This window comes from Rhinolophus hipposideros (genome assembly GCF_964194185.1).
Source record: "Rhinolophus hipposideros genome assembly, chromosome: 2".
Classification (NCBI taxonomy): Eukaryota; Metazoa; Chordata; class Mammalia; order Chiroptera; family Rhinolophidae; genus Rhinolophus; species Rhinolophus hipposideros.
Genome location: NC_138048.1, coordinates 74498751 through 74512469, shown reverse-complemented (window position 1 = coordinate 74512469; position 13719 = coordinate 74498751). Strand labels below are relative to the sequence as shown.

Genomic DNA, 13719 nt, shown 5'->3' with positions numbered 1-13719 from the left:
CTGGAAAAGGTAAGGAAGTAAACCCCACCCGCTCAATTTTCCAGAAGGAAAACAGACCTGCCAATACCTTGGTTTTAGATTTCTGACCTCTAGAACTGTGACATAATATATTTGTAATGTTTTAGGCACTAAAATTGTGGTGACCTGTTACAGCAGTCATAGGAAATTAATGCGGAAACATTTAAAATAATGTAAGTCTGATTATTATCTAACATACATACATACCATTGCCAACATACTATTTAGGTCTCTTATCAGTAACTCATACATACCTGGGTCTTTCCCTCTGGAAAATGTTCATCTCCCTACCGCTTTCCTATTCCCTTCTGCTTCCCATTACATATACTTTCTCTAGTGTTTCAGATCTCAGTTAAATAGTGGTCTCCTCAAAGAGAACATCTGGAATTAACACCCCCCATCCCACACCTGCAAGTCCAAATTGGGGTCCCTATTCTCTTTCATAGCACCTTGTACCTTTATAACATTTTAAATTAGATGTTTTATTTGAATGATTATTTTATTGTGTTTATCTCCCCACTATTGCAAGTTTGATAAGTATAAGAATTATGTTTGTTTTTGCTCACTGCTATGAACCTAACACATTGTAGGTATCCAAGAAATATTCCTTGCCTGAATGAAAACATTCCAATATTCTGCATGTCTTGGAATATGGGTTAAGTCATGCCCCATAGTGAAGTCTATCTGGAAGCATGAAACAATAAACTAACAAATCATCTTCTCTTTCAGAAGACACAAGGCAAGCTTTGCATTAACTTTGATTTCCTCTGAAGTCTTAGTCAATGTAATCATTAATTAACCAGGTGGCAATTGATGGATGTTTTCATGATGCATACGCTATCTAAGAAATATTATAATATTTCTCAAAACTTTTTTTTTTGGATAACATTCAGAATGTTTTTTTCTTGCTTTTATTTTCATTTTCTTTTTATTGTTTAGCAATATATATTGTAAGTTCCTTTGAAAACTGATTTTAAGAGCTTTAGGAGGTTATGGGTACATTATTTTTATCTTCTGCAATTTTAATTCCTTTGGAGTTCAAGAATCAAAGATGAAAATGTGCCTAAAAATTTTATTTATATGTGTTTCAAAAATTTCATGTCATGTGATTTCAATGTATTTTTTCTTGTTATTTTAGAAATATATATATTTTTTCCTGATAGCAGATACGTATATAAAGATGGTTTTTAAATATTGGATAATTTTCTCCATAAATATTTGAATGTTTTTATGATGTTTGCCCATATATAGCACCTTTGTTAACTACTTGGTTCTGATTTTAAATGTGTTTCAATGGAAAGAAAATGAATTTTACTGAAGCACTATGAGATTCTTATATGTTACTATGTCCACTAGGCTGTTCCTCATAACAATTCACAAGATAGATTTTATTAATCCCATTATAAAAAAAAATGGAAATTGAGAGTCTTGGAGCTCAAATAACTTATTTAAAGCCAGAGATAAGGTCAATAGCATTGATTGGCCTACTTGTCCCAAAGTTCACGCCATTTCCTCTAGTAGACCACACAACATTTAATGGATGCTTGCCGACCAGCACGATATCGTGATGGTTCTCAAAGCAGACTGGTTCAAATGTCCCTTCCCTCAAAAGGCCTATGCCAGATGGCCCCATACCTCAAGATGGAAAATGGCTAAATAGGCAAAGAAACTGGAATTTAAAACACAAACTCTGTTGTGTTCAGCACAGCCACTTTGACTTCGCAGTGTTATTGATACCCATATAGCACAGGGTTTTGTGGCTGCATTTGCTGCGGGAAAACCATGCTTTAGCTCACATAACTCCATGCCAAAAAAGAAAAAGGTTTTCTTACTGATGGGAGGAATTTGATGGGAAGAATTTGTAATAACTGCAGCTCTAGGTTTCTAGATAAAACATATTTTAATTTTTCTGATTGTTCACCTTTCATGTTAGAAACCTCCCATTAGGGAGCTCCTTCCATCACAGTGTAATATAGATGATGCCTTCACGTGTTTACTGACAGTAGGTGAAAGAAGCAAGCATATCACACATATCCACTCCCAGTCACCACGAAAATGCCATGGTGAGTTATTCTTGCTTAACCACTTCTTCAGGCAGTAAAACCAGATATGCTTTTTGGCATACCTTGCAAGTCCAGGATAAATGCGTTATTGATATGTATTGGAACAATCAGTGACTCTCAGATAAAACAATGTCTAGACCAACAGCAGACTACATAATTAGAAATAATTTGACTACATAATCTGTTCAGAAACTGAGTCAGATTCCACTTAATGCTCTTTTATTTGTATATATCCCAGTCAGAAAAGGAAAATAAAACCCTCTTTTTTTACTAATTGCCCTGTGTTTAATCAGCCTTTGTTTTTAATACTAAACAAGCAAGGCCCTTAAAATTAGAATTTCTGCCACTGCTGCCATTATTCACTTAAATAAAACTGGAAGATGAAATATTCTTAAGGATAGTGGATGTTAAGAAAACAACTGGCAACCCAGGCACACAGGGGCAGTCAACAAAAAACACAGGTGCCGTGAACAAGACAGTCAACAACTTCTCCAAAGTGACATCTTTGAAAACAGGTTCATTCGTTCATGATGCCATACCCTCTAGGTGATAAATAAAAAGGTTGACCCAGAAATTGTTTTTCAATATTAGGTCTTCAGAATACGTAATAACCAACTTGTCAAATTTATATTTCATTTTCACTGAATTTGTTCGAATTGTCTTTAGACACAACCATGAAAACTCAAAATGTCTACTTGACTCTGTTTTGTTAGCTGGAAAATATCCAAAAAGCCTTTTTATTTTCTTAACAAAATGGCATGATATTAATGAGAATTTGGAGCAAAAGGTTTTTACTGTTCGGCCTGTAAAAAGAAACAGCACAACCCAGCAGAGTAGCTGACAAGTGACACAAATACAGTACATGCTAATGTGCAGAGAGAAACAACCTTGAGAATTTAAACCGGCTGCACCAGAAAAAATATCTTTATCCAGATATGTGGTCCCTCATGAATTATACTATTATTTCAGTTGATTTTACCTGACATCACACTATGATTTTCTTCAGTGACAAGAAAATTGTAGCCGGCCCTTGACAGTCGGTCACAAATTGACTGAACAAAACAAAATCAAACAGTGAAGTAATCCCCAAGTAAATTTAATGAAACCTAAATCCCAAAGGGCAGCACACTTCTGTAGGCAATAGTCTTATTTAATAAATTTTTCCCTGCTTTCACTTTTAGAGCTATATTTACACAGACAAATTTAATTCATTGGGTTTACATTTCCTCTTCCCCTTAGCTTGTCCACCAGGCACATATGGGAAGGACTGTAAACAGGTATGTCAGTGTTCAGCCAAGAATGAAGACTGTCACCCAGTCACAGGGAGATGTACCTGTCTGCCTGGCTACCATGGAAACCGCTGTCATCTCAGTAAGTGTGTTCTCTGCTTTAGTTGTAATTTATTGAGGAGACAACAATAAGGTGGGCCATCACTCCAAATGCGAAAAGGCAAGTGTTAATTCAGCCTTCTAATTCATAGCAAATCTTATGGGAATTTTTACCTGAATGGTTGAAAACATATACTTTGTTGTGTAAGTTGTTCTCCTATCTTGCCTTTTCTATTCAAAATATGCCCCTCGCCCCCGCCAAAAAGACAAGAACTATATAAAAAGAAAGAAATAAAGAAGAAAATATGAACTGATTATTATAAATCAATATGTAGCAAATTGGCAACATATTAAACTGATTCGTAAAGTAAGTTCCAGGATCTCCTTAGGAACAATCAAATTAAACAAATTGTTATTCTGGAATGAAAACAATGACTTTCTTAAAGGATAAAATGCCAGTTGGCTCATTGTTGTGTAATAAAAAGAGAATAGTTCCTACACCAAATACCTTATTTTGATCTGTTAGGACATTTTAACATCGAAAATGGTTATAGGAGAACACATGATCAAAAGTCCCAAGGAGCATGTTAAAATGTTCAGTCAGCTACTTAATTTTTAAGCTTGTAATTATTTGTAATGTACTTTTTATAGGTTTAAGAATAAAATGATTTGGCCTCAGTTTCATTTTTTCCCCCAACTTGGCCAATTCTACTCTCTTTTCTCCTTAGTTGCTCCCATAGCAGATTCCTTCTTCTTTCCTTTCCAATTCTGCAAATATATGGATGATTTTTTGGATTTCCCCCCCAAATGCCAACTATAAAACCTAGACTTATGGCCAATCTATTGATTTTAATTTTCTACAAGCCACGGAATGTGTATTTTGAATATCACTTTTCTTTTTTGTCCTAATTTTAAACATTACCAGCTAAAAACACAATTAAGTGTGTATAAAATGGTTTCAATTAGTATTGTTTTTGGAGCCCATAACTATTGGAGTTATTCAAACAAAATGAAGACGCAAAATATAAAATTAGTAAAATGTTAATTATTTTTTGGTTATGGCAAATTTCAATTTCCCCGGTAGTGGAGAAAGAAGTGATTCCCTCACATTCGATTCTGTCACGTTTCTCAGGAAGAATTCCTTCCAGATAGCAAGGATATTTTATATTCATAAAATAATATCAAGTTACAATAGCTGGTAGTACTTCTGTTTCAGAAGGCAAGCTACCTTGGGTTGAAGGAGGATAGCTTTGCCTTGTAAAAGCAAGGCTGAGGCCGGGAGCTGCTCCTTGACTAGTGAGATTGGCTTAGTTCCAGGCAACACGTGGTTGGAAGTTGCTGCAAAGGTTCCTTGGCAACATCCACTGTAATTACAGGACTATGAAAAAGGGTTCAAGAAAATATCCATAAAAGGTGTAGCTGGCTCAAAGCAAAAGTTTCAGCAGCCAAAAATAACTGGGCTTTCATGTTCTCAAGTTCAGAGTGTAGAATCAAAATTTTCTCTCAGCAGAGGTCAGAGGAAACAGACAAACGTGCAGTAGGACTCTTACCGCTTGTTCGTAATTTATAATGGGTCAGTCTCCACATGTGGATGGCATGTGGGCAAAACAAACTGTCCGGTAGGTGTAAACTCATCAGGCAATGTATTTTTGACTCTAAGAAATTGTAGTGACTACGGACCCTGGAAATCTATTATTTCTCTAACCTGTAATACTCACTGTCTATAATGACTCAGAGAACTTAAGGCATTGAGGTCCTCTAAAACCATGGGCAATTCAGTTGACAGTATTCACAAAATGCTATCACACTTGCTATAGAATGCTTTGAGAAACATAGACAACAGAAGAGCTTACCTGTGCCAGGAGGAAGATTCCAGACATTGATATCTAATGCTCCTGCTCATAGCAATACAAACTCAGACAGACCAAATCTTAATATCTCTTTTCAATATCAGATAAAACTGCATAATAATGGCTAGTCTATGTGTGAGTAATTTGGTCAAATACTAGGGAAACAGATCCTGTAAAAAGCAGACTTATACATGTTATCTGCTTCAGAGCTAAGTGCTTCAGGATACAGTCACAACCTTGCTTGTTCTGATTTTCTAGTGAAAGCCATTTACGTCATCATAGTATACAGTAGACTTTAATACTTAAACAAATCAAAACTGTGAATTCATATTCAAGCTTCTTCCTATTCAAGCTCCTTCAAGGAGAGGGGATGGTTCAAGGATGGGATAAAATAGTCACCCTCTAATGGAAAATAACTAAACAGCCCTTGCCAAAGAGACAAAATTTCCCAGGAGGAGTAGTTAGTTGTAAAGGATAAAGAAAAGGCCAAGTAATGATCAAGATGGAACTTTAGGAAATGAGGGCAAGGAGACCGAATTTCACTCAAACAAGCCAAATGAAATCATTATTTCTCGGTCATGTGTTTCCTTATTAAATTTAGTGAACATTTGAGCAAAGGATGTGTGCATGATTCCAGAAGTCAAACTTTTACATTGCTACAGAACTATGTAAGAAAGTAGAGTTATCCATAAAATATTCTTGGGGGGGAAATTTATGGGAACTTCTGTAAACAAATACCATACTCAATATAAATTTAATGACTTGCAGGATTAAGAGATTAACACATATACTGTCTTTCAACAGATAGTGCACTTATTAGCAGGTTAAGTTCATCAAGTTCAGTGTCCCTACTTCAAAAGGCTAAGTTGAAAGCTAAAACTTGGGTGTTTTTTCTTTTTATAATACAAAAAAAAAAAAAAAAGAACAGGGACAGATGATTCTATCAAATACCAAAACCACCATTAAGATAGTGTGCAAAATGGGTATACATCAGAGGGAAATTATGTTTCCTAAGTAACTTCGACTCACATAAAAGTGATCTCAGAATATAAACTTTTACATATATCAGTTATTTAAAATTAGCAAATAATTACACATAAGCCCTTTTTTCCTTTCAACTGAGATGCTGATTCTTTTATATCCATAATTATATTCACAGTTTAACATTTTCCTCATTAATAATTTCATAAGTTTCACTTTATCAGATGTTGATCTTTTCTTTATTTGCACAGAAATCCATGTCATTTTCCACTTCACAGTAATGTGACTCCAGAGTTTTCTATACTAATCAACTCTTATAAATTTAACCTCGTTTATGGAAGCAACAGGCCAGCAGTACATACTAGACTTCATTGTTTCAAACTCCATGCCTTCCGCTTGCTTTATGTGTAGTTACTCTAATATTAAGCAGCTAACTAAACATTTTTAAAGCATCATACATAGTAATGATAAAAACTATAAAAAATTTATGTTCTAAAAGATGGACCCAGATGGACGTGAAATAATTTTTTATCTTGGTGAATAGGACAAAAGGAGGAGATGGAGACTTCCTTTAAACCACGAATTTTGTTTGTGGATGCACTCTTGAACTTTTGTGAGAGAGAAAAAGAACTTCTTGGGAGAATTAAAGAATATTGTGCACCATAAAAAGTGGGGAAGGTCAATTAGCTATAAAAACCAGCATCCCTTAGAAGGAGGAAATGACAGAAGAGAATGTGAAGTGAATCCATCATTTTACATAGAGTTGAAAAAAGAAATACAACTATCACAGAGAAATAACCTTTGGTATGAATAATTTTAAAGTGTTTTGCTTTCCCTCTCCATCATGGAGAATTTTGTTTTAAAATCAGAAGAGAAGAGAGGAAAGAAACAGCAACTCTTTGAGTTTGAGACTCAAGGTGAGAACCATGGGTTTTAGTACAGGATATATATGGGGATTATAAACAATCTGAATCTCAATAAAACATTTTTTGTGTGTTTTTTACCTCTAAAACCTGCTACATGTGAAATACTTTTAAAAAATGTTTTTTACCTTCTGATTCTTACCACTAGTAGTAGTAGTAATAATAATAATAATAATAATAATAATAATAATAATAATAATAATAATTATACAAGATAAAAGGGAAGGAAGAAAGATTCATCTTGTCTAGCCTAGTCATTGTCAGAGCTATTCTTCCACAAGTGAAAAGATTTTCCAAGCAAAAGCAACTAAGGCAAATACCAAATATTTTGATGCAGGTCAAGCAGGTAAGGAAAAGGTTATGCTACATGTCCATCAGTGATCCTGCCACTGTTAATGAAAATAATAGCTAGCATTGACTTGGGAGATATCTGGGTTTGGCAATGTGCTAGATGCTCTACTTTTTCACTCTAGTTCCTATAAAAGGCCTGTGATTTTGTTATTATCCCTTTGCGTATGAAGGACCAGAAGCTCAAAGAAAGGACGTACTCAAAGCCATAACACTGTAAGTGAAAGATATAGGGTTCAAATCACAGTCTATGCAAATTTAGCTACAACATTATGTTTTAAATATATAACAAGAATAAAGAGGATTATCTTTAATCAGTGAAAGAATTTTGTGCAGTCAATATTTCAAGTCACTTCACTCTGTTGGCCTCAACTTCCTCATCTTAAAATAAGAGTTGAACCAGGTAGACCTGAAGTCTCTTGAAACTCATACTTCTATGAATTTAGGACTTTGAAGTTTTCCATAGAGACTATACCAATTCACATTCCCATCAGCAATGTACGAGGGTTCCCTTTTCTCCGCATCCTCTCCAACACTCGTTATTACTTCTCTTGTTGATGATAGCCATTCTAACAGAGGTGAGGTGGAATCTCATTGTGGTTTTGATTTGCATTTCCCTAATAGCTACTGAAGTTGAGCATCTTTTCATATATCTGTTGACCATCTGTATGTCTTCTTGGGAAAAGTGCCTGTTCATGTCCTCTGCCCTATGTTTTAATTGGATTGTTCTCTTGGCTAAACACCTCCAATCTTGTAATCACTGTACAGATAATGTGGTTTTCAGCTCACTCTTTGTACTGTTCAGTCTCCCTTGATCTTGAACTCTGGCCATTAATCTATCTCTATAACAGGGATCATCATGGTAAGCCACAGAGTCATGAATATGAAACTAGAAAATTGAGAAACTAACAGAAAATAAACACTTCCTCACTGTTTGGGGCCATCTTGAATTCTTACTTGTATTAAACCCAGATCATTCCCAATGATACAAACTGTAACATTTAAATATTAACCAAAATAATAAATGTATCTAGGCTGGAATGAAAAAGCCCTGTTTGGTGATTATCTCCTATTCTGAGTATTCTCTAAAAGTGGATAGATTTCCAAGAAAGCTCAAAGTTAAGTGTCTTATATCTTATTTATGAGCAGCATCAGGAACTTTATGTCCCATCTATTTTTCTAAGGCATCTATCTATATCATCTTGTATCCTTAAATAATTCCATACCTTGAATCAGTAGGTTGAAAGTGATTGAAAAATACCAAAGAATAGTAATTAGAATGTTAACCACATGTCTATAAGCATGACTTTAAACACTGATTGCTTCAAATTACAGTACCTCATATGGTTTTGTTCTCTTTCAACAGAATGCCCACAAGGTACATATGGTCCATATTGCCAAAGGACTTGCAAGTGCCTGAATGGTGGCAACTGTGACACCTTGATTGGCACTTGTGACTGCCCTCCCGGCTTTATTGGGGCTGACTGCAGTCAAAATAAGTCATCCTACCTATTATAAAATGAATGTGATAAAACAGAATTTAAAATAAAAAACACTTAAGAAGTAAATATTGTTGCAATTATTTTACATAATAATTTGCTGCAGTAACAGCAGACACCAATTGGCCTAAATTCTAGGTTGAGGAATACTTACTTCAGGAGTTTGACTGAGAGTTGAAGTCAGTGCACACAGCCAAAGAGAGCACTTTGGTCATAACTACTCTTGCCCCGGCCAGGCTGGACTCAAGTCAAGATTCAAAAATCTGTTTGGCAAGAACAGAGCAGAGTGGGGATTCCTATGCACACGATGCCAAACTCATTGTCTAAAGTTTCACAATTTCATTTATCCTCTGCAATATCCTGCTCAAATTAAGCAGTCCGTTTCCTTACTGAAAAGCAATTAGTTCCCTAAAATCCAAAGACCTTAACTATTTATCATAAAAACAACTATTGACATAAACTTTAAGTGACTGGTTGTAAATTAAAGATCCCTTAAACATTTTGGGGATATCCTTAGCAAATAAAATGTGTTTTTATCAGATCTGCCATTTTCCAAATATTTGGATAGTTTGCAAGATGGAGATGACCTTTAGGGGGGATAGAGGAAGCAATTGGTAGGAGAGCACAGGGTGGAGAGGTGGCCCTGGCAATATTATGTTCTTTGACCTATGGTAAGGACGTTCTTTTTGTGACCCTTCATTAAGCTGTACATTTATATTTTTTGCACTATTCTGTAATTTGTACTTCACAATTAAAAGAGTAAAAGAACCATCAATAGATCTTAATTAATGATAGAAGTAGGTGATTGTAAACTTGAGATTTCTTCATTTGGAAGGATGATAATGGAGTTTTTGATAGGGCAGGTGCTAAGTTCTTTGGATAAATACCCAGAGGTGGAATTGCTGGGTCATAAAGTAGTTCTATTTTTAATGTTATGGGTGCACCTTATGTTCATTGCGGCATTATTTACAATAGCCGAGGTATGGAATCAACCTAAGTGCCTATCAATAGACAATTAGATAAAGAAGATTTGGAGATATCTATATCTATACCTAAATATAGATATTTATATAATATTACTCAGCCATGAAAAAGAGTGGAATCTTAACATTCGCAACAACATGGATAAACCTAGAGGGTATTATGCTAAATGAAATAAGTCAGACAGAGATAAACAAAATACCATATAATTTCACTTATATGTAGAATCTAAAAAACAAAATAAATGACCAAGCAAAACAGAAACAGACTCAAAGATACAGAGAACAAACTAACGATTGACAGATGGGAGGGTTGTTGGGAGACTGGGTGAAAAATGTGAAGGGATTAAGAAGTACAAATTGGCTGTTACAAAATAGTCATGGGGATGTAAAGTACAGCATAAGGAATATAGTCAATAATATTGTAATAACTATGTATAGCACCAGGTGGGTACTGGACTTATCAGAGGATCAATTTGTAAGTTATATAAATGTCTAACCACTACGCTGGATGCCTGAAACTAATATAAAATGATATTGAATGTTAACTGCAATTAAAAAATAAAAATTAAAAAAAAAACTTATGTGCTAAAGATATCCAAAATGCTTATCTTCCCCAGGCAGGTAGTTGCTCAGTCTTCTTTTATGAGGGTAATTTTAATTACCCTGCCTCAGTACCCTGCTGTTCTGAGGATCAGAGATGAATAAGACATCGTCCTGGCTCCTAGTAGTGGAAAATTGAAACCTGGTGGATCCTGCCTCTGAGGCCTCAACAGCCAAGTTATCTTTGAATTTAAGCCAACCCATAAACATCTCCTCAAGGTTCTCACTGGCTCTTTTGTGTTTGTTCTTCAAAGAGAATCTTTGACAGAAGTTTCCTAATTTTCTCAGGCCAAAGCATCTTCAAAACCTATGGTTTCCCTGAATATTGGGAATACTTTTGTCTTCAAAAAGCTGTGATTCTGTATCTGAATACATTTCCTGCTTTGTTTTGGTGGCTAGGTCAGTCAGAGCCAAACTTGCTGTCTACCTCTTACAAGTTCAAGGAATGATGATATTCATTTGTGCATATATTGTTACTATATTTTCCCTTTGTGCGATTCTCAGTATTTCTTTTATCTTTCTCTGTTACCTGTATTTTGGTAAGCATCTCAAGGAATTTGTGGAATGAGGCTGCAGCAAAACAAACAAATTGGTAAATGTGTTAATTTATTAATAAATTGATTTTAAATTTATATCAGTTCATATAATTAGTTTAATAAACACAATTTATGAAAGATAATTTAATACATTTATTGGTTTCTAATAAATAATAAATTTACAAATAAATTAGTAAATACATAAATAAATATTTGGAGATGTGAACATAATGGATCTTATATTACTGTGGGAAAATGTAAGCTAAAATTCTAGAGTGGACTTTAAGGGAAAACATACTCAAGATTATTACACACACACACACACACACACACACACACTTGCATACACACTTGCTAAGACAGCCATGGGGACTGAGTTTGTAAGAGTCATTTGATTCATATATGTGATTGACACAAGATAGTTCGTTGGAATGCCTGATGTCAGTTAAAATTACACTAAGTAAGCAGCAATTTGAACAGTTCCTCTTGTTTTGTTTTGTTTTTTTCAAAGAAACTTTTAAGTTGAAATCCAAATTGAAGACAAGTCAGGGAAACCTATTGATTAAAAAAAAGTGTCATGTATTTAAAAGTTTATAAAAATCTTGACTGGCAAAAGGTTTTAATAAGAAAAATCTGCTTTGTTTTGCTCCTTCCTGCAGCTTGTCCTGCTGATCATTATGGGCAGGACTGTGTCCAGCGCTGTTCCTGTGGCTCAAGACACTGTGATCCAGTGACTGGAAGGTGCCAGTGTTCACCTGGCCGAATGGGAGCCAGGTGTCAGCAAGGTAACATGACTGCAGGGCTGCTTGTTCATCCAGGCACTAACTATGCTAAACTATGGAGGCCGATTTCATGCCAGGCAATATAATTAAGTGGGCATTGTTTACAGTACTTTTTTCTTAAATGTGGCTTTAATAAAATGAAAGTACATGCTCCTGTAGAACTATATAGGATATAGTCTACCAGAGGATAAACAAAAATTGAAAACAGAAACAAAGAATAATTTCTGCATCCTCTTGACTAGGGGTAGAGTTGCAAATAACTTTGACTAACTTTTGTAAAATTACCAGAAGTTGTGTATTAGAGATATCTAATTATAAGAACAGAAGAGTTTTGTGTCCTTTGAAACTTTCAGAAGCCCACTGAAAGCTGAAAGAAAAATAAAAGACGGGGGGAAACAACAACAAAAAACAACATGATCTCTGTTTAAAACTGCAAAACTTTCTTGTCCTAAATCATAATATTTATTATTATCATCATAATACTCATAATAACAGAAGAAGTATCAAGTTCAGGGCATTGTGGATACGTGGAAGGGATGCTGGGCCCTTACAACACTAGACAGCAGCAGCAGTATGCAGCCACTTCTCCATGGCTCACACATAGGACCAAAACTAAGGACCCACTGCTGAAGCACAAGAGTTGGTGCAAAACTAAGGACCCACTGCTGAAGCACAAGAGTTGGTGCACGGACAGGCCACAGAATAGAGTGGCAGGAAAAGTGGGAAAAAACCAAGAAGTGAAAAGATAAGTCATCTTTTCAACTCTGTAGTAGGATACAGAGGACTCTGTGGATGGTAAGCAGCCTTGCAGCTAAAGGAAGACTAAGCCTACACACACACACACACACACACACACACACACACACACACCCCACTCCCAACTTTGTGTCATGTGGAGGCCAGGAGGCTTCCTACCAGCTGAAATCATTTTTCTAGCCCCAAATCCACTCTACCTTCCCACAAATACCCAAGAAATAGAAAACTAAGTTGGTGGAAGGAAGGAAGGAAAGAAGGAAGGAAGGAAGGAAGGAAGGAAGGAAGGAAGGAAGGAAGGAAGGAAGGAAGGAAGGAAGGAAGGAAGGAAGGAAGGAAGGAAGAAAGAAAGAAAGAAAGAAAGAAAGAAAGAAAGAAAGAAAGAAAGAAAAAGAAAGAAAGAAAGAAAGAAAGAAAGAAAGAAAGAAAGAAAGAAAGAAAGAAAGAAAGAAAGAAAGAAAGAAAGAAAGAAAGACTAAGCTGATACATTTTAAAAAGCTCTCTTCGTTTTGGAAACAAAATGTGAAACTATTCAACACAGAGCAGAAAAGTTTTGTTATGGAGCACATGAAAATACTGACCAGAAATTCAAAGGACATAATGAAAAAGTGTCCTCTATAAAATGTGAATGCAATGCAGAGATATGGGGTTCCTGAAATAAATGAAAACACAGCAAAAGAAAATGAAAAAATAAGCTGGCAGAGCTCAGAAAGAAGTGGAAAAGAAAATTAAACCTCACATCATATGAATGAGTGCCACCTAGAATGCAAGTAATAGGAGGATGGTTTCCACTGATGGGACAGCCAGGTACATAAAGAATATGCTTGAGGAGAATGAAAATAATGAAATGGAAAAGAAAAATAATCAAATATAATATTCAAGATGTTTTATCTGAAATGAAAGATCTGATGTTGCAGATTGAATGAATAAATTCTATCCCTGGCAATACTTGTTAGGATCGATCATAGGCAAGGGAAAACTCTACTTGAGAATATAAGAAAAAATATGAGATCTCATATAAGGGGGGAATCAATCTGGCCTCATACCTCTTAGCA

The 13719-nt window shown here is 35.3% G+C and overlaps 1 protein-coding gene across 9 annotated transcripts in view; it reads left to right on the top strand.

The window, feature by feature from the left end:
* The window catches only part of LOC308505216 (multiple epidermal growth factor-like domains protein 6), a 607252-nt gene that overhangs the window by 555790 nt on the left and 37743 nt on the right, over window positions 1-13719 (top strand). For 7 of the 9 annotated variants that reach the window (XR_013994482.1, XR_013994483.1, XR_013994484.1 and 4 more), the window contains exons 17-19: window positions 3321-3452; window positions 11138-11185; window positions 11789-11914. Coding sequence is in view for 1 of the 9 variants with exons in the window: in XM_081067036.1 (XP_080923162.1) it covers window positions 3321-3452; window positions 11138-11185; window positions 11789-11914 (306 nt within the window). In the remaining 8 variants the exon portion in view is untranslated. The remainder of the gene's footprint in view (window positions 1-3320; window positions 3453-11137; window positions 11186-11788; window positions 11915-13719) is intronic. The other 2 variants (XR_013994481.1, XR_013994480.1) reach the window with 2 other exon arrangements.